This window comes from Amborella trichopoda, chromosome 13, assembly GCF_054954075.1.
Source record: "Amborella trichopoda isolate Santa Cruz 75 chromosome 13, AtrichopodaSantaCruz75HAP2 v2.0, whole genome shotgun sequence".
Taxonomy (NCBI): domain Eukaryota; kingdom Viridiplantae; phylum Streptophyta; class Magnoliopsida; order Amborellales; family Amborellaceae; genus Amborella; species Amborella trichopoda.
This window is the reverse complement of record NC_142348.1, coordinates 45,651,992-45,673,375: the sequence shown is the minus strand read 5'-3', so window position 1 is coordinate 45,673,375 and position 21,384 is coordinate 45,651,992. Positions and strand designations below refer to the sequence as shown.

General features: G+C 37.6%; 2 protein-coding genes across 3 annotated transcripts; one reads left to right on the top strand and one right to left on the bottom strand.

Moving 5' to 3' along the window:
* The first annotated feature begins 608 nt into the window (after nt 1-608).
* RGTA1 (RAB geranylgeranyl transferase alpha subunit 1) lies at nt 609-15,708 on the top strand. Of its 2 annotated transcripts, XM_006852852.4 has the most exons (8): nt 609-1,013; nt 1,373-1,532; nt 1,923-2,083; nt 2,584-2,688; nt 3,357-4,181; nt 4,328-4,514; nt 10,764-10,950; nt 15,244-15,708. In XM_006852852.4, exons 1-8 carry the CDS (start codon nt 898-900, stop codon nt 15,630-15,632), a joined length of 2,130 nt encoding a protein of 709 aa, XP_006852914.1. In that variant the 5' UTR covers nt 609-897; the 3' UTR covers nt 15,633-15,708. The 2 variants fall into 2 exon arrangements, with proteins under 2 accessions (XP_006852914.1, XP_088710910.1); XM_088854784.1 differs by lacking the exons at nt 609-1,013; nt 1,373-1,532; nt 1,923-2,083; nt 2,584-2,688 and adding an exon at nt 2,820-2,936.
* Nucleotides 15,709-17,188: 1,480 nt separating this feature from the next.
* On the bottom strand, nt 17,189-19,052 carry LOC18442636 (Tetratricopeptide repeat (TPR)-like superfamily protein). Its single transcript, XM_011628122.3, has one exon. The coding sequence runs from the start codon at nt 18,714-18,716 to the stop codon at nt 18,069-18,071; it is 648 nt and encodes a 215-aa protein (XP_011626424.1). The 5' UTR covers nt 18,717-19,052; the 3' UTR covers nt 17,189-18,068.
* Nucleotides 19,053-21,384: the final 2,332 nt, after the last annotated feature.

Below are 21,384 nucleotides of genomic sequence, written 5' to 3'. Positions count from 1 at the left end.
TCTCATTTTATTTGATTGTCAAGTTCAAATTAAAAATAAATTTTTTCAAACTTTATGACACACTCATGCTATCAAGTTTCATATTGGATGATATAAGTAATTGTGTAATTGTAACCTTCTTGTATTATTACTTACCAAAAAAATGGATGTGATTTGTATAGAGCTGAGGCTCTAAACAATCAAAATAAAGTGCAACTTCAAATAGGGTCGAGAAATGTGGTTCCAGTACTATAAATCTTTTTGATAGCCTCAAAATATATTTTATTTTTAATTATAAAATTTAAAGCTTAAAAAGTAGTGTGGATCGAGCATATGAAAACTTGATAATCTTGAAAATTGAGAGTTCAAAATGCTTATCAAATGCACTATTTCTAAAACTTAAAATTCATTTTTTTCTCATGTCTACGTATCTTGATGTCGAGATGATCAATTTGATGATATTTGAGCATCAAGACAACATCTTATAGTGAAATTGTTTAGATGAGCTTCAATTTGATTGTTTAAAGCCTCGACACTATAAAATGTTTTTTTTTTTTTAAAAAAAAAGCCTCCTTGTATGCAAGGTACATGGTTTCAATATATGCATGGGAAAATTTCTGACATAAAATATTACAAGTCGTTTTTAAAGCAGCATTTCGGTATCAACAGTACGCTGCTAACTCTAACCGTTGGTTGTTGACATCGGATGGTTTCTAAGACCGATAGATGCTGTCTGGAGGTAGATACTACAAAAGTTTCTTCTCCATGCCGATATATTTTTCCGGATTTTCGTAAAGTAGCAAACTGCTCTTCTCCCGTTTCCTAGAGAGAGAGAGAAGAGAGAGAAAGAGAGAGGGGTGAGGTGGGTTACTCTTGGGTTCGGAAATCCAGCGAAAGCGAGAAGAGGTTTAAGGTACAATGCACGGCCGTCCTCGCAAGCCCCTGAAAGCAGAGGATGATGCGAAATCCATTGCCAAGGCTTCCAAGCTTCGTTCTCTCCAAAACCAGTTTTTGAACTATCACCGCAATCAAATGTCAGCGCTCCTTTCCTTTTTAATATCTCTCTCTCTCTCTCTCTCTCTCTCTCTCTCTCTCTCTCTCTCTCGTTCACTTTGACTTGGGTCATTGCTTTGTAGTGGAAATCTTTTTGGGTGTCTGTCATTTTTAGCTAATTTCGACAATTATGTTCAGATTCTGATCTCTGTGAGGTTGATCTCCATATTTCGTTTTGTAAATCATACAATTCAGATCATGAAGCGATTTATGCATTTTCTCTGAATTGTCTATTCATGTTTTCCCGAAAATTTCGTATTTTTGTTGATTTAAAGCAAAAGAAGAATGAATGAGTGTTAATGGTGACATTCTGATCATGGAGGTAATTGGGTTTCTTTAGTTTTTCGAGGGAAGCGCTCGAGGTGAGTGCAGAGCTTGTGAAGATAAACCCCGAGATCTACACTGCTTGGAATTATCGAAAGATTGCTGTCGATAAATTTCTGGAAGCTGTATCCGACCCTGTTTTGATCAAGAACATCGTAGATGAAGAACTCAGAGTGGTTTGTTTTCCTATATTGTAATATGTAGTTTATTCATTGTTTTTAATCTTTTATAAGCATTTTGGACTTCCCCTATTAAATGAGTTGTTGGATTTAATCAAGGGCATACTAGGCAAAGAACTTAGACTGATATATTTACTTGTATAACGCATTTCTCCTTTATTTGTTGGTTCTTAATCCTTTATAAACCTTTTGGAGAACCCCCAGTTGTTACTCATTTTTTGGATTTTATATGGAGATGGTGCTCGCTTAATTTTGATGAATTGATGAATTGATGGGGGTTGTAGAAATCGAATTTTCTTCACATAATGTGTGATGCACTTTTTGACTATCTAGTACTTATATGATCACGGTTGTTTACTTATTTGATTTCGTTTAATTATGGAGTAGGTTGAGAATGCTCTTAAACAGAACTATAAGTCTTATGGTGCTTGGCATCATAGGAAGTGGGTGCTTGGCAAAGGGTTCTCGTCTCTTGATCGTGAGCTTTGGCTTCTAGACAAGTTTCTTGAAGCAGATTCGCGTAATTTCCATGGTTGGAATCACCGGAGGTTGCTATTTTTTCTCAAAGATAAACTTCTGTTATTAATATTGTTTTCTCATAATCAAGCGAATTTTTAATTCATAGAAAATATCTACAAGTTTATTTTCTGCAGTTCTTAAAATAATAAACTACCATTTTTGATAATGGTGGGCTTTAATAAGGTGAGGTTTGGTAATGGTGGGCTTTAATACAAGTTAACTTATCTTATTTGGATTTGGTAAATTATTCATTTTTCAGTGGATGATGGTATGTTGTGTTCCAAGGCCAAATCCACTGTATGTTTTCACTGAAAGATGGTGGTGTAAAATTTAAATGAACAAGGATGGATGTGATCCATCCTAGCTGATCTCCAACCATTCCTTAGTGGCAAGGGATGGTGGATGCAGCCTTTAAGTATTGTATGCTATGGTTCATTGGACTATGTCATACTTCCCTGTTGGATTTTTTGAGGTCATCAATGAATGTTGGAGCTCAACCTGAAATGTTCATCATTTTGGGTGGCGTAAGATTTGTTGCAGCATTGAAGAATATCAAGGATGAGGAGGAGATAAAGTTTTCCGAGGAGAAAATTAATAATGATTTCAGCAACTATTCTGCATGGCATAATCACAGGTACAGAAGTCATGGTTTTGCATGTATCATTTTGTTGCTTCCTTTTATTTACTCTAATATGATGTTCACTCAATGTTTTATGTTGTTATTTATTTTTTATGCCTTAAATAGTGCGATTATGCTTAATTATTTTTCTTAGAAGTGACCAAAATATTCGTTTATTTGCATTCAATGCTGGTGCAGTTGAGTGAATAAATTGAGGGAAGGGTGAACTTTTTCATGATTCAGAGCCATTTCCTTGAGTTCATGTAGGATTTTCCAATCACTTGTAATTTTGGGGTTCTATTTATTTTGTATCCCATGAATCTGATAAGTTTATTTGTCTCAACATTATGTGTGGTTTTCTCAAAGGAACTCTCGCAATCTCTTTCATATGCCTGTGTTGCTGTGCGATTTGTTCCCTTTACGTGCCTTATGTGGCTGTAGATATTCATTGGGTTATCTTCTCTTCCACCTCTCTCTCTCTCTCTTTGCAATTCACTTTCACAACATCATATTCATTTCTTAAAGTCTCTCTCTCTCTCTCTGCAATTCACTTTCACAGCATCATATTCATTTCTTAAAGTCTCTCTCTCTCTCTCTCTCTGCAATTCACTTTCACAGCATCATATTCATTTCTTAAAGTCTTGGGTGCTTGATGAAAATCTAACATTGGTTGTGTTTTTCAGTCGACTTTTGGCGCAGTTGGTGAAGCGAGACAGCCATGGAAACTTTCCAAATGAGTGTGGTTTGAGTGAGGAAAGTGAAAAACTCTTGAAATCCGAGTACTATCTTGCGCACAATGCTCTGTTCTGTGACCCTGAAGATCAGGCTGGGTGGTTTAATTATCTTGGGCTTCTGGATCTAACAGTTGCACCAAAGGCTCCATTGCTTACTGCTTCTTGGCCATCTCATGGCTCAAATCTCACATTAAGCTCTATAGTGCAGCCTGGTTTTTGCACATCTAATGGATGCAAAACTTCTATTTCCAGAGAAAGAGTTTTTCCTCTAATTCTCTATTTTAATCAAGCTGTTGAAGGTGTGAACAATTCCACTGTTACTGTGAGTTCTACATGCATAGAGAAGCGCCACCTTAATTGGAGGCCACTTTCAACAGATGGCCTGGGAAAATCAAAATCTTGGATTACATATATGAGTGTTCCTGATGTAGCAAATCCTTTAGAACTCTGTCAATTTGATGTTAGTGTTGGTGACTCACAAGGCATTATTTCCCTGAATGGATATCACTATGGCCTTCCTACAAAGTTTGAGTTTAAGTTGAATCCCTCCTCCTCAGAATATAGCAGAAGAGAAGTAAATCATGATATGGTAGTTTGGAAAGATGAATGCTTTACTAAATTTGATAGCCTTATTCTGGACCTTAATCTTCCATTAACAACTTCTAGTCATCAAAGGATTGGTGTTCACAACAGAGTCCATGCAACTGAATGGCAGTTGGACACTTTGAAATCTGGGATTGATCTTTTCAGATGCTTGTTGTCAATAACTGATTGGTTAGTCTTTTTTCTTTTGCATCGATTGGTTAGTCTGTATTAATTTAAGGCCTTTCTGAATGATTTGATAGTTGATATTATTGCTGTTAGAATGCAAAATATATCCTACAATATTTGTTTACTTTCCACATTTCAACTCTTCGCAGCAAAATTGGAAGGCTCACCCTGGCACGATTATTAACATCTTACAATATCATGGTTGATGGGTTTCCATGTACAAGCAAAGGTAGTCAGTGGGAAGAAGTTCTAGACCTTTTTAGCAGTCTGCTAAAGATGGATCCAACGCATGCTCATTATTACAAGGATCAACACAGTATGGTCCTGATTGAGCAGGTAACTTTTATTGTTTTCTCCTTTGATTCTGTTATGTTATGGCTTAATTTTATCATAAATTAGTAGAATTCTTGTTGCCATTTTTTTTTTTTTTTTTTTAAAGTGTATTATGATTATGGAACTGTTTTTGCATATTGTCCATTTATTTTTGTCAAATATCACTTATTTATCACTATGGAATGAGGTTTGCTTCCTGAAAAGATTATATGATAATGCATTTCTTTTTTGTTTCCTTAATTATTGAACCATGGTTAAGAGCACAGATTCAAGCTCAGACTTGCTAGGGCCCTGGGTCTGAATCAGACCAAAACTCGATTTATGACCTGGTGAGACTTGGGAAAATCCTATGGTTTCTGGATCTGAGTGACTTGGGCAACTCCAAACTTCAGTAACTGGGTTTTCAGACACTCTTATTCAATGCAATTTAGGAACATAATGGGCATCGAAGTAACCTATGGTATAGTTATTGTGAGTTCTCCTTCGGGCTGCTCATATACTGGAGATCTTGACTTGTTACTTAGAGAGTGCCTTATTTTGTTTTCGTTGGCTGAGTTGCATATAGTGAGACAAGTTTTTGGTGGACCTATGTTACTTAGGCTTGGTTAAGTATACATTATATTCGGAGTATTTGAAGCATATGAAAAATATGGAATTCTCTTGCCTTGCTGATGTTCCCATAATCTTGTCTTTGTTAGGATATAAAAGATTCCTTCTCCATTGTTAATACTTGAATAGTACTCGCTTCACACACATTTGGGCTTATGGGGAAAATTTGTCGAAGATTTGGATAAAAGATCAACGGTCAGCTGTCCGATGTTATAATAGTGCAAGGAAAGTCAAATCCAGCAGGAAATGTTGCAAACTGATGATACTTTTTCTATGTCATCATCATCATCATCATTGTCATAGCCTTTTTCCAATTAACTGCAATAGGCTGATATTTTTTCCAGTGTTAAAAAATGTGGATTCGGCCACCTAGGCGTTTGGGTGCCTGGCCGCCTAGGCGCCCCCACCTGAGCAGGGTGCCCTCACCAAAATTGAAACCCTCCCACCCCAAAACAAAAAAAACAAGGGAGTTCTTACGGCATGGTTTTAAGCCTTGGGGAGTTTTTAGGGCATGGTTTTAAGCCTTGAGAGTTTGTAAGGCAATTTTAGTGTCCCAAACTCATCGTGAAATAGACGAAAATGTAATAGTGCAATCATGTAACAGATTTACGGATACAAGTCTCAAAGAGATTGTAACTTGTAAAACATTAAAATGCTTGAAATCCCAAATTTCATTGTAGGAAATTAGAAGTCTAGACTAGAAACGATACACAAAGTCAACAAGGCAAAATAAAAAAACATAACACATTGTAATACATTAAGATATCACATAATCAATTATCTATCAAATAAAGTAAAACAAAAATAATAAAATATCAAAACATGACGCTTTGTACAAAAAAGGAATCAACTATTTATGTAAGAATATGATATATGCTCACTTTCATCGTCCAAATGAGAAAAAATTCAATTAATCCCAAAAAAACAATCGATTTTTTTTTTTTTTGAAGTTTTAACTGTATTGAAAGGGGAAGAGGAGTATAAGCGTCACACGAGGTGACCCACAAGCCGGGTTCCTCGGCAAAAAAATGTAGGGGGCGACCCACAAGTCGGGTCCCTCCACAAAAAATAGGCTACCCTAATAGGGTCCCTGTACAAAAAATGGTTGGGGCTCAAGAGATCTGCCCATTACAGTCATATACAACAAGGATAACATGGGGATATAAACAAAACATCCGAGAGTCGTGCAACCATGCTGAGTGATGATTGTTGAAGTCTCCCAAGAGCTCAAGAGTGCTCCCTCCTTAGCGAAATGGTCTGCCAAGGCGTTTGACGTCTTCCAAGTATGCGTCCATGAGGCGACTGTATCCCTGCAAATATGCGTTATCTTATAAAAAATAGAGGCGAGAAACCAAGGTGGAGGTGCCCAAGTGATTATATTTTTTGCGTCTCTTTCAACTATCAGGGGTTGGGCCCACAAGCTGCTGAACAACTTGAGTCCTGTGAGTAAGGAGAGGGACTCAGCAAGCTGAGAGTCGGTATGACCAATATTTTGAGAGTAGAGGCCAAAATATTGCCTAAATGGTCTCTGAAGATCCCCCCACTCTTGAAGGACCTGGGTTGCCTAGAGAGTACCCATCGAAGTTGAGTTTCAAAAAGCTCTCAGGTGGTGGGGACCAGTTGTTAGCATGAGCTACCCGAGGGGGTTGGAAATGTAGGATTGCTGCTCAGTCTTGCAAGAATGATGAAGAGGGGACTCCTTTGAAGTCCCTACAGTTGGAGGCCCAAAAGATAACTTGAGAGGTGATCTTGTGGAAGAGCACTAAAGTGTTTTGCTCTGTCCAAATGACCGAATTAGTTGCCTCCATGGAGGCCTTCCATAGGAAACTGCCTGCCTTGGGCCAGACTAAGTCCAAAGAAAGTTTGAACAGAGCTGGTAGGGAGGATGGGGTTACCCATGAAAGGCCGAATAATCGCAGTAACCTGCTCCAAAGGTTGAAAGCAACCTCACAATGGATGAAGAGGTGGGGATTGCTTTCTTCTTCATGAAGATGCATTGCACATCGGTTGGCAATGGATATCCCTCTTCATTGAAGGTGGTCCACTGTAAGAGCTCTTTCAGGGGCAGCAATCCAATTAAAGGCTTGTTTTCTCAGTGGAGCCATTGAGGACCACAGTTTGGATCTACTGAGGATGGATAGTGGGGAAAGGTCAGGGGTTCCAAAAGTTTTCTATAAAATGAAGACACTGTGAACAGTCCTGAAGAGCAGGGGTCCACACAAGACAGTCGTGGCCTGTGAGGGCTAGGAAGGTAGAGTGAAGTAAAGAAGAGAGGGAGATGAATTCAAAGGTTTCAGAGTCAGACAAGGGATGTTTGAAAGAGGGGTTCCAAAATGCTGGCCGGAAATGGACATTTCCTCCGCAATCGTAGAATTGAAAGGTTATAGAGGGAAGGGTAGTCTTTGAAGGGTGTGTGCCCTAGCTAGAGATCTGGCTAGAATAAAATTCTATTTCCTCCCCTTGGATGGAATTTGATACAACTCATGAAGCGTGAGAGAGAAGACAAAATAGACTTCCAAGCCCCAGAGGCTCTAGAAGTTGACCTATTTTTCGAAAGCCAAGGGTTTGATGGTATTTTATATTTGCAATGGATAAGGTAGAATTTCTTATTAAAAAGGTAGAATTTCTTATTATCAGTTGCTAATAAGTTGACCTATCATCGGCATATTGAAGGTGCGAGACCACTGGTCCTTTGACACAACTATTAAAAAGCCTGAAAGAAGTCCAACTTGACAAGGATTAGCTGAAAATTTCCGCTGCAATGGCAAAAAGGAAGGGACAGAGGATCCCCTTGCCTGAGGCCCTTGGAAGAGGGAAAGAAACCCTTAAGGGTGCCATTTATGAGAATGAAGAAGAAAGGTTTGGAATAACAACCCTTCATCCAGGTCCTCCACCTGTCTCCGAATAACAACCCTTCATCCAGGTCCTCCACCTGTCTCCTCTAGGAAAAGAGCCCGGGCTTAATTGGTTAGCCCTTCGACGATCTCAGCAACACTACGTCGCATGGTTGATTCTTACCGAAAGGTAGGGGCCTCTCCCCTTACCTAATTCACCCTGAAAGAAAAAAAGTCAATCTTTTAACTACAAACATGTAAATATATCGTAAAAGAAAAAACACATGATTCATAACATAATATGTTTGTAGCAAAATAAAATCAAACCCTCTTTCAAATATGATAGTACTAAAATATTAAAATTAAATTGATGCCGGTGAAAACCTCGTCTATTGGGCCGCTAAAAGTTCTCAAAATCAACTACTAGGAGCTCCAAATCCACCCACGAACTATTGCCTTTGTTTTGGGAAGAAATCGAATAAAAATTTTATCAATCTTTCGATAAATCACAAAGGAGTGGTTGTTAGGGCGTTTTTCTCACTCTAAAGGCCATGGTTTTTGTTTTGGGGGTTTAGAATACCCCCCAAAACCCTTTTTTGGCCCTCACTGAGGGTTTTTTTCCACCTGTCTGCAAAGTGTCATGGGGCAGCACCTAGGCGGGTGCCCATAGATGGGGCGCATAATGACCCCACCCAGACAGCACCTAGGTTTTTTTAAAATTTTTTCGCCTAGGCCGCCTAGGTGGTTGGGCGGCCGAATTTTCGAACACTGACTTTTTCTATATAATGAATCCAAAAGATTCTTTTCTATATGTAAGGTGAAAACTGGTTTTTTGTGAAGTATTTGATGAAATACAACTCCAATCACATAAAACCATTGACACACACAAAATTCACCACCAAATTCACAAAACTATGACGTCTTATATATGCGTTCAGGAGGAGTTCCAAGTGCTCGTCAGTCGCCTGTTACAATTGGATCCTTTTTGGTGGGGAGAAAACCCTTGATTGGACTGTAAAAACGTGAGAAATCTGGCAAAACAGAAGAAAAACACAGAACTGCAGATATGTGACATGACACAGTGTATGATTCTGTTTGTATCGAGAGATGATGACAATGGGGAACCGTGTTTTAGCTGTGTCCTTTGCTAAGTCTGCTGTGCCTTTGCAGCAAGCTCAAATTTCAATCTTCTTCTTGGTCGAATTGTGGTTTATGTGCTTGATATCTGAAAGTAAGACATTGTGCTAGCTCTGATCGCTGAATTCCTTTCGGTTCCTCAGAATTGTCTTTCTTTTGGGGGCTGTCTTTCTTTCTTTTTATAGCTCTGTGCTGATTTCTTGCTCTTCAAGGCCCTGAGTGTCACTCTCCTCTAAAAATGATCAAGGCCCTCTCCAAATGGCCAAGCCATCGGTATTTAGAGCCAAAGTGAAGGAGGAGGAGGGGGGGAGATTAGGGTTACTTGTCTCCCAAGCAACTTGGGGAGCTAGTTTGGAATGAGGATATTTCAAAGTTAGGGCGAGTTTTCCAAGAAGCCACATGGGACAGGTGATGTTTCAATCCGGTGACGCCATAGCAAATGAGTTTCATGTTGGGGGTAGTTTCATCACCCAAATTGATCTTTTTGTGTGGCTTTGTGCCAAAATGTTTTTTGATAGGCGTGGGTAGGGGTATATTTTTGCCCAAAAACTCAGTACAACATGGACACATCCATACAACCTTCTACACGCACACACATAAATATTAAAAGAATTTTAAAATATAATTTACTAGCGTAACAAATAAAACATGTAAAATTTAGAAATATAAATGTATGTTATGCAAGAAAAATAAGAATATAAAAATATATTCTTTTATTTATGCAAAAATAATGTTTTGCAAAATGCATGTTGCACATCTTTCATGGTGTGTCAGTAGACTCAGATATAATTTGATATCATTAGAGGGATGGCAGGGTTGAATTCAACTGTTCAACAAAGTGCAATTTATATTCTAGAGTCAAGACTATAAATCGTGTTTAAGTTATAGAGGCTCTTTGTGGAACAATCTGAATATGATAATTACATTGTAGTGAGTGAATATAATATATTTACATAAATATCATATTTTTATAATATATTTACATAAATATCATAATTTTATGTTTTATGAGAGAGTTCTTTTGTTTTGGGCCGTGTTTAATAATATTTAATTAGTTTGACTTCTCTCATCTACTATGTTCATGTTTTAGTTTAAATGACCATCATCTAACATATAAAAAATTATTCGTTTGCAACACATGTAAGCACTTTGCATGGTGGTAGATAGTTCACTTCAACAGATCACAGATTCTAAACCTACCCTTGACATTAATTTTTGAAACTGCATCCTACAAAATAGTTCAAAAAAGGTAGTCATTCAAAGAACCTCTCACAAGCACAAGGATTTGATAATATGGCTTCTTGGGTTATAAAAACAAGTACTTTAGTGTATAGAACAATGATGACACTTCTATATATAGTGTCAATACAATTGAAAATCAGTAGAATGGCCTGGCACATATGGTCCATGTGTCAGGTCTGAGATTTATGGAGTGTCCAGGCAACACTGGTTTGAATGATTTTGATTTTTATTTCTTTCTTATGCTATTGTTATTAATAATTTAATATACCATGTAATAGACCATTCTCGGCCAAGGAGAAAAAATATGACAATAAAATAAAAAAAAAGGAAAAAAAATGAGGAAAGCATGGGTTGCATCTTGTATTATCACCAGTGGCAAGCTTTGTAAATTCAATGAGAGATGGCCGTATTCTTATATGGAAAATTGCAGGTAACTTCTGATAGGGATACCCTACTGAAGCACTGTTGGCACCATGAAAAACAAACATCCATCGGCAGTCTTAGCAATGTATGGCTACGCCTCAATAACTTATCACTATCACGCATTGGTTCTTTTGAGCGCTTATTGTGGGTCCAGATGTTAGACCTCAGTCACAATGAGCTTCGATCAATTGAAGGTCAGTGTCTTCATCATTATATGATCTACTGTATCATTATATGAATTATCTCTTGGTTGTTCTTGGTATCTGTACCCCCCTGGTTCTGAAGACCTGCAGTGGTACCCCCCTGGTTTCTATGCATGCAAGGTCTTACAAATGTTGGTACCTTCGGACCTGTACTTATAACTTTAACCTCTTGTCATAGTTATAGTGGCTTTGATATATTATCTCCTTTTTCTTCTTTGCTACATTGCCTGTTGCAAATAGCCAAATGGATATAATGGTTGTTAATGATTTGTCCTGACAGTATAGGTATGCTTTCTGATTTGCATTCTTCCATTGTCATATTTGAGAGGCTTGAATGAGGAACATATTTGTGTTTTTTTTTTTGCCTTTTGAAGAAAGGACAATGCAAAGGGTGTCCATGACTTGTCGGCAGTATTTAGTGTGACATGGACTCAGCATAAAACAGAAATTTGAATTGCAAATACTTCAGAAACACATATAAGTATCACATGTGAGGGAGACAAAAGAATACAAAACACCCGGTATTCTTTATTTGTTTGTAGCATTCCATGATTCTCGTAAGAAATTGGTTCTTAATCCTCCTAAATTTTTTTTAACTCTCCTTCAAGTTCTGATACTTGAAGTGGCAGAAGTAGCTCCTCCGTCTGAAGATTGCCTAGAGAAGCGTTGAGCTTGCAGAGGGTATTGGCTTGGTATCTCGAAATTTTTCTTGAAGTAAAATTCTTTGCTACACCAAGGAAGCACCATGCTGCTAATTCTGAAAGGTTTTAACTGTGTGCATGAAGAGGTAAATGTTTGGTTTTAGATCTTGAGCATTTTGAACTTGAAACGTGTAGAGAAATTTTGGAGGACAAAGAAAGATGATAACGACAATACCTCTCCCATGGGTGGCAAATGTTACCTTTGCACATTGGTTGGTATTACAGGTTTTTGGAAACCAAAACTCATAGTTTTCCTGTTGTCAAGTATATGATTGAGAGAAAGTTTGGCAGAATAGGTGCCTCATGCTCATTGTTCCCTTTTTGGGATATTACCTGTAGGGAATTTATCAGGATCTTATTGTGTTTGTCTTTTTTATCTTGAATTTATGTGATATTTAGCAGGACTTTTGCATGTTAAATTAATATACTATTTATTGTAGAATATGTTTTTATGAAGATTAGTAACATGAATTCAAGTTGTACAAGATAAGAAAAACAATTATGTTAAATGTCTTATAAAGGATGAAATTGACAATAATTTGGATGTATATAAGATCAATATATCGTAAATCGTTATCCATTTTAATAGCTCTAACATATCCATATTGATTCCTTGTAAATTGCTCCTCATTTTCTTTATTGAGATTTTAGAGCAAGTTTTAGGTGAGTCACAGATTTCTTTTCAGATTCGAATTGCTAATTTTGCTTGTAGATCACAAACATGTTATTTTAAGGGAAGTTTTCTATCACGATGATAACTGGAAGCTTTAAAATTTCGTTATGAATTGAATTTACATGGATACTATCCGAGTTATTATCACCATTTAAACTTACCATTTTATCTTTGATTGAGATAGTTGGCAGCATTTGAACTTATCGTTTTATTACAGGAGAAATAATATTTTATTGCTCTTAAGGCTTAAGAAGTTAATATTTAAGGGCAGTTAATGTGTGCATACTCTCTTGATAGATGGGACCAACTTCAGCTAACATATGTGACTTGGTTTGGTGCTTCACACTAATGAGTATTTTACAAAGGGGCAACTTCCCCCTAAGAAATTCTCCGAACTGCTAGGAAGTCCAAGAATTTTTCTCTTCCCCCTCCCACTCTCTCTCTCTCTCTCACACACACATACACACACACACACTCACACTCACACATGCACGTGCATTTTGACACACATCCCAGCTATCAGAAGGAATGATGTGCCTATCCCACTATAGAAACCTAGATAACGGCCATGAGGCCATCTAGATACCACCCAACTCCCAAAGCAAAAAACAAATTTTTCTTTTTTTTGGTTTAGTGCAAAGCATAAACAATGTCAGCCTCATCTCTGATTATCTTTCTAATATAAGTCAAGTGGTGATTACCATGTTAATATAAGTCATAGATTCACTTGCTACCAATTGCAATATTTACATGTAGGTTATGGCCCGCAGATGTTTTTGGCTCGGGTATGTGTTGATGTGCACTGACAACTTTACTTTGGGGATCTGCACATTTGTTTGAAAAGTGCAAAAAGCAGGAGTTTAGTTCCCACCTCCTAACTTGGAGTGGTTCCCTTTCTCTGCGTCATTTAAATGAGCACTACTCTTTACTTTTAGATCATCATCATCATCCGAGCCTTGTCCCAACCATTTAGAGTCGGTTACATGAATCTTGTTCCACTATTCTGGCCAAATTCTCAGGCACACCAATAGATTCAAGATTCATAAAAGGGCCCGGTTTCTATGCGGCCAAGCCTGCACATGTAGAAATGCAGGCCTCTTAATAAATCTATTTTTGAGATGGATTTTTAAGACTTAATTGTTAAGGACATGTAATCTCTAACATGGAGATCATGAATATGAAAAAATAAATAAATTTTAAGAACTAGAAATAATAATTCTAGTAAGAAAACATTTGGATCGTTAGTTTCCATTGTTTTTAGATGGAACACCTACTTGTATCCATCTTTAAGATGGATGCTTTATACTTTTTGGACCGCATATTTAGAAATGTGGTCCAGTCAGCATGAAACAATTTTCCTTCATAAAAAGATGTGGCAAAGTTTTACGCTGGTTGCTTACCTAACACAACCCTCCTCTTTTATCGGGCTTGGGATTGGCATGACTGGCTCGAGACTGCCATGGCGGAGTTACCTCTTTACTTTAGATACCTTCAGAATTTCAACATTCAAGATTAAGGTACACCTTTAGACCTTACCGACAGATGCAGTTCGAGTGTCAGAAACCCCCTACGATGGCCTAAAAATCTTTTTTTACCCCTATTATGAAAAAGCTCTAAAAACGGTACAGATTAAGCATATCTATAATTACTTGAAATTCTTAAAAATGGATGGTCCAGCTAATGTGTTGCAAGATGCACTATTTTTAGGACTTAAAATTCTTTTTTTTCATATCCATATATGTCGAGGTCGAGATGATCAATTGAAGGGTTTTCTAGCTTTGAAACAACTTTCTCTGATGGGTTGTTTGAATGTTTTTTATAATATATGATTGTCATCTTATATAAACTCCTGGGGTACGGTTTACATAAGGTGTGAAGTGTGAACCTTAATCAAATGTAAGGCACCTCACCAAACCCTACTGCAGGATGCATGTTAGTGCCGGAAACCTCTACTATGGCTTGAAAGTTTATTTCCGCCCATAATTATAAAATTTAAAGCTAAAAAAATGGGGCAAATCAAGCAGATTTATCTACTTGAAAATATTAAAAATGGAAGGTCCCGATAATGTGTTCCATGATCCACTATTTTTAGGATTTGAATTTCTTTTTGCTTCATATCCATACATCTCGAGGTTGAGATCAATTTGAGGGTTTTTCTTGCACTGGAAGCACTTTTTGTGGTGGCTTTTGACGTGCATCTTACTTTTATAATTTGAGGGTTGACTCCTTAAACTGTTCCAAATTTTGAAAACCTCGTGGTTTTAAAATTGTTGGTGTTTGGTCTAGCAGAAATATCCAAACTGGCCCTTCAGGTGTTCACTAAAAGAGCTGCTTTACAGCTTGCGATGGTAAAGCTGTAAATAAGCCTAGTTGCAAATAGGAAGCAGTTTGACATTTATCTCCATTTTAGACTATTTTCCTCCCTTGCTCTTATGTAGTTGTGCTAGGATGTGGGCCTTCTTTGATCATCGATTTTCCCTGAAAGCTTAAATTAACTATTAGAAAAAAAAAAGAGAAGAACACTTGAATTTGCATTCATTGACCTCTATCAAATAAAGAGCGTCTTTTTCTTTTGGATAAGTAGCTCGCATTCATCTATTTGAAATAAAGATGGTAGCTTTCATTTTGTTGGAAGGAGAAGATTTGCTGTCCAGTTTAGCAAATTTACAGTAATTATATTTGATTAGCATTTGGGTTACTTTATACCTTAACAGAGTAGACCATCTGTGGTTGACCTGGATCTGTAGCCAGTAGTTCACTCTGGTGTCCTCTGAATTGTGAATGATGGTGGTCAGGGTGCTGCTTGCATATGTGTTTGTGTGTGTGTGTGTGTGGGGGGGGGGGGGGTGCATGCGTTGGATGCTGGTGGTTGGGATGTGTGATTGTGAGACGCTGATTACTTTGTTACAGGTATGGAGTCAATGCAACTGCTAACTTGCTTGAATTTAAGCCACAATCAGTTCGGAAGTTTCACATCATTGGAACCTCTGAAACTGATAAATAGTTTAAGGGTATTGGATATATCTCACAATGAGATAGGCGGCCACTCCATCGACACGACAAGGTACACCTGCTCTTCTCCTCTCACCCATGCACCTGGAGTCACTTGGGATTCCAAAGCCTTTGTGGGGGATCAAGAGGTCAGATCAGATAATTGGGAACTGATATTGATATTTAAAAACATGCCTTTGACTCAGTTAGATATTGCAGGGAACCCTGGAAATTATGAAAAGTGTAGAACTATATTGATTAAAGCCCTTCCCAATCTTAAGTGGCTTGATGGCGTCTCTGTAGAATGATATTGGATTAGATAAATGGTTCTATTTTGTACATTGGTTTTTTTAATCTTATAAAATGAAATTATTATTTGGGTAATTTCTCATGCTTGCAAATGGTTAAGGTACAATCTTTTTCTACGTCATATCTCTTGGGAGGTTCAACCTATTTCTACAATGTATTTCTGGGGAGGTTTCTCAGGCTCTTGAGAGGTGACATTTGAGAGGTTTCATTGCTTTCATTCCTTTTCTGATGCTTTCTCCTCGGATGTAATTATGGGGCAATGCGGCTAATCTCCTTAACTGAGTGAGCATAGTTTCATATGGTGTACCCCTGTACGATATCTGCAATGGGACTTCATTTTCATCATCTGATTAGCAGGAACAAGGAAAAGCATACAAACGAGTTCCAATTAAGGCAGAGCACCTTCATTAAAGAATTGAGTCATTTGGAAGTAACTGAGAAAACTGTTTTTATCTTTTGGTACCCCCGAGTTATGAGCATATTTACATGGTGTTTCGTTAAGGGAGGTGTCAGTACTTATTACAAGTACTTTACATATGTCCAAAGATCCATTGCTATCTGATCTCAATACCACACAACGAGTGAGCCGCGAACCATGTCATAGGCACGCCAATTGTGTTTTTTAGCTGTATTAATATATGAAATTGTTGACTCACTTCTCACCATCTGATTTACGGCAAACAACCAAGTGTCTTCAAATTCATGTAAATCATGCAAATGGAGAGATATAAAGTTTACTTTTGTTAGTAAGTAATAATAGAAGGGCCTGTACTCCCAAATAGTGCAGTCCAAGCTACTCTTAAATGGACCTCTTGTTGATTGAGTGCAGCAATAATCGGGAATCAACCTGAGTGGGATGCTAAAATTCACTTGGATATCGATAATATGGACCCAAGTGACAAGTTGAATTTCTCCTCCTGTTCGAGTTCGATTCCAGCTCCTATCATTCTCGAACATAGTTCCTCAATTCAAAACTAGGAAATGTCATGTCCTTTGACATGAGTTGGTGGGACTAACATGTAGCCATAGATAATATTTATTCGAACCATTTATTAGAGGGAATGGATAGTGGATGACGCTTTGAGCAGCATACACCACAATCCTTTGAATTATGTCATACCATCCACAGAGAGAGAGTATTGCAGAGCATTACATTGTAGAAGATTCATTTAAGTAGGAATTGGGCTTGAGCTTGAGTGATTAGCGGCTGAGGTTTAGCAGCGCTCTATCTCAAGTTCAATTCCGACCATTAAAATATCGAAAAAACGAAGAAGAAAAAAGACTGATAAAAAGTTACAGAAAAAGAGCAAAATAACCACATACTAGAAAAGAAAGCAGTTACTCAATTCTCAAGTAAAGATTGAATCCTGGGTCATGGTGGTAGTACCCCCACACCTTAGTCACTAGGTTTTGATTTCTATTCCTTGATTTCCATTCCCGCCAACAACCCGCCACTAACACCTTCAAAAAAACTAAATCCTAAACTAATTGAAAAAAAGGGTAGGGATCGGTCTTCCCCACTGAATTACCCCAAAAAAAAGAAGATATAGTCACAGAAACGAAGAAATCAAAATTCTCAATAAATATTACAAACTTACATTGTTCATGGATACAATCACAAACATAGAAACAGGAAATAGTAAGCCATTTTGGGGAGCCAAAATGATAACAATAACACAAGTCTCAGTTTTGAAAGATCTCCATAGATGATAATTTGCTTCGGTAACCAAAATCCAATTGATGGAAGCTGAGTTAAACTCAAGTTTTCAGATTTCAAATTTCTCCAAAAAATGCAACTTCTTTGGAACAATTTCTCTGAGCTCATGTTCTGCAAAGGCAAAATAATATACTGAGAATCTAAGTACCATTCCCCAAAACCCTAGTTTCATTGGACAGGAAACCACTTATTGGTAACCCATCTGACAAAACCAGTTCTTTGGTTCTCAAAATCTGAAGAGAAGATTTAGCTCTCATTAATGATCACAGCATTCTAAAGTCCTCCAACACAAGTCGAACAGAACCAGTTCTCAGGGGCCAAAGAAACCTAATTCTTAGGGATGATCAAGTAAAAATTTCCTCATATAAATCCTAAACGATAAATACTCAATTTAGATGGAAACCAGTGATCTCAGATCCCATGAAAACCCTACCACAAATTCTCAATTTGATGGAAACGGGTGATCTCAGATCCCATGAAAACCCTCATTATTACAACATAGCAATATTCGTGCAACTTTGAAGAAAACCAGCTCTCAGATCTCACAAGAAAACACTAATTATTTCATGGTCAGAGAAGAACTGATTCTTATGAATGATCAAAATCCATAGCCTCCATCCCCTGAAGATTAACTTAATTTATCTGAAAACCCTAATCACCGCAAACCCCAGTTCTTCCCAAAACGCTAAAACCAGCAAGAAAATAAAACCCCAAATCCTCATGAGATGCTAGCAAGCCCAGCCTTTGCCTCCTCACTCGAAGGTTCAAGCCTCAAAGCATTCTCAAAGGCCTTCTTAGCTTCATCCACCATCTCCTTCCTCAAATAACAGTCTCCCAACATGCAAAAAACCCTAGAATTCTCTAGCTCCTTCATCGTAATACCAGCAAGAAGATCAGCCATGGCTAGCTCGGCCCTATGTCGACTCTTGGGCTCCATTTTAAGCCTAATCTCCGCTCTCTTAAACAAAGCATCGGCCCTTTCAGATTTAGCTAGGCTTTTCAGAGCAGGAGGAGAGAGCGCATTGTCCAAAGAGGCTAGGGCTTGAGGAAGTTGCCCCAAAAGTTGCAGACCTAGGGCTTTGAGAATGTGAGCTGCTGCGTCTTTTGGATCTAGAGTCAGGGCTTGATCAGCTTGATTGAGTGAGGACCTGGCTAACGAGAGAGAGTCCTTTTTAGAGGGAGCAGAGCGAGCTTGAGCGAGAAGCTGAGCCCCCTGAATAAAGTGGCGTTTGGCTTGAGCCGATGAACGACCTCGAGCTCGCAACGGAGCTAGGACGCGAGCAGGGAAGTTGTAGGCCAAGAAAGCTAGGGCCAGGGCAAATATCAGCACAAGGCCTTGGACGAGAGTTCCAGTTTCAAGCTCCATTAGATTGAGTTGCAGGATTGGAAAAACCCTAATTGTGAAGGTTCTCTTGGTTATGCTTTCTCCTCCTCCTCCTTGCTCTGGTTCAAAATTGATAAAAAAAGAAAAAACCCAAAGCTTTTGCTGCTTCCTCTGGTAAGAAGAAGAAACCTTGATCTCTTTCCTCCCTGGTTTTTTCTTCTTTCTACTTCGAACCGGAAATGCTTAGTTTTCTTTCTCTGCAAATTCTCGTTTTGGATCCAATTCAAAAGCCCATGTTTGCTTTGTTTTCTTCTCCAAAACCCTAGAGCTGCTTCTGGTGGGAAGCCGAAACCCTAATCTTTTTAAGTCTTCTTGGTCGACTTCTCCAAATCGGGTCAACAAAGCAAATCTACAAGAGAAAATAATATTTACGTGCCGTAAATACGTCCTCTTCATAACTGTCCAACAAATTTATTTTACGGTGATAAGCTAGTGGTGCTCACAGTGAGCACATGGAGCTATCTTCATTTTTCTTCTTTAATATAACCATTATTGAAATTTTTTTTTATAAAATATATATATATATTTTTTTACAAACCAAATCAAAGGACCAAAAAACTCACTATAACTTGGTGCCTAGGCAGGATCTTTGGAGGGGTGAACTGAAATGGCCATGGTCCTAACATTGCTTTTAAGTTTTATGCCGGCCATTTTCAGAACTCGAACCTGCCCTCTTGTGACCGGCTATCCAAACCTCTTACCATCACAGCCCCTAACCAGAAAAACCACTAAAACCGTACCCTTTTATCTCCTAAACCTGGTTGCAACTAAAACCCAAAATGTGTATCCTCTCTCTGCCATTGTATCTCACTAAATTGGCAACTTGTGGGTTTTTAGAGAGAGAAGCAATGACTATGAATATGGCATGAACAAATAATGGCATTGAATAGGGATTAGCTTTGAGGGAAGAATTTCTCTCCCCTTATAACCTGCATTGTTCAAAAGGCCCTTGAATTTAGAGATAGAGAGATTAAAAGTGGTGGAGAGCTTCACCATGAGAAGCAAGCAAGTACCTTTGAATATATATTTGCAGGAGTTCGATTATTGAAAGGTTGCTCAATAAATTATTGAGCCTGGGACATAGCGTGGAGAGATGGGAACGACAAATATGATTAACTTTGGCAGGAATTAAGCTTGAGATGTAGCATTGCAAATCGTTAAGCGCCACCAAACCAAACCAAACCCCGCCCCCCCCTCCTGCGTTCATTAAGTAATTTTCTTCCAAGGATTTTACTCGTAGCTCATAATATAGATGTTTTTATTTAAGGGAAAAGATACAATAAGTTCATTTTCGGAACAAGGTGATCGTAGTTGTTTTTAATTGTTCTCTCCCTCTCTTGGAAATTTTCATCTAATGATTCAAAAGTGTATCTGAAAATTTCATCAAAAAAAATCATTATGAGTAGGTCTTTTACCAAAGGAGTGAGTAGGTCTTTTACCCAGTGAGTAAATATATAGCAAGCTTCCTGCAAGGGGCTACATTTACTTCTTTGAAGCAATTCAGTATTAATAACAAGAGCAATGCTCACATAGGAATATACTGCACAATAACCCCTTGGGCAAAGAGCTATTTGGGAGCAATTGTTTTTTTATTCAAAATTAGGAAACATCTAAACGTAATTATTTTGCCCTCTAAAATTGGACAATTCCTAATCAATCTCGGGACATTATTTTTTGAGGCACATAAAGCGAGTTTTTTTTATTTTTTTGAGTTTGGCTTTTAGGTTTCGGATGTTGCTCTCCTAAACTTTGGGCTCCAAACAATAGTGACCTTGATTTTTATTTGAAGGAGCAAAATCACAACATGCTCCTGCAAGAGCAGGAAATCTTTTGGCTAATAACAAAAGCCTTCTGACCTACTCGGTGCGAATGAATGACGATCGAAGAGTGACATATTAGCTTCTTTACGAAATATTTCTCAAACATTTAAGTTTAGAAATAAAAAATGTATAGTTTAAAAATAAAACAGTTGACTAGGCCCTAAGTTCCCTTTGGAAAATTTTCAGAAGTATCATCCAAAGTGATTCTCAAAATATTAGCTTTCTACCGGATATTATAGGGATATTTCTTCTTAAGAACCCAAATTTGCATGGAACAAGGAAAAATTATAAATATTACAAAAAGAATTATTTATCTTCTTTGTTTTAAATCTAATTTTCTATTTACTTAAATTTTCCAAATTTATTATGGCAAAAACCAATTTTTTTTCCAAAAACTAATACCTAGTTTGGATGTTAAATTAAAAAAAGCTTGTCATTAAAAAAACTTGCAACATTTTCAAATGAGCATTTGAAAAACTTCAAAATTTTTCTTTCAAAACCTATTTCTTTTTACTTCCCCCCAGCCCATTAAAACCTACAATGCCTCCGGGAGCCAAAAACCTCAAAAAACACCAAAAGCTCCTAGGCCAAAACCCCAAAGCCCAAAGAAACCAGCTTAAAAGTTGAGATCATTGCCCATAAAACCTCCAAGCAAATCTTGGTTTTATGATTTTTCTCTTTTTGGAACATGAGAGAGAAACACAAGAGCGAAAGATTAGAGTTTGGATGCCCTCAAATAATTGAAGTAAAAAGAGAAACCATCCTAGAAGAAATTGAGGGTGTTAGAAGCAGACAGAGAAGCTGAATAAAGAGAAGTAATCTATAAAATA

Coding starts and splice junctions, on each gene's coding strand:
- LOC18442636 (XM_011628122.3), bottom strand. CDS start 18,716: ATGGAGCTTGAAACTGGAACTCTCGTCCAAGGCCTTGTGCTGATATTT.
- RGTA1 (XM_006852852.4), top strand. CDS start 898: ATGCACGGCCGTCCTCGCAAGCCCCTGAAAGCAGAGGATGATGCGAAA. Junction 2,084..2,583: donor CATGGTTGGAATCACCGGAG/GTTGCTATTTTT, acceptor GGGTGGCGTAAG/ATTTGTTGCAGCATTGAAGA. Junction 10,951..15,243: donor TGAGCTTCGATCAATTGAAG/GTCAGTGTCTTC, acceptor ACTTTGTTACAG/GTATGGAGTCAATGCAACTG.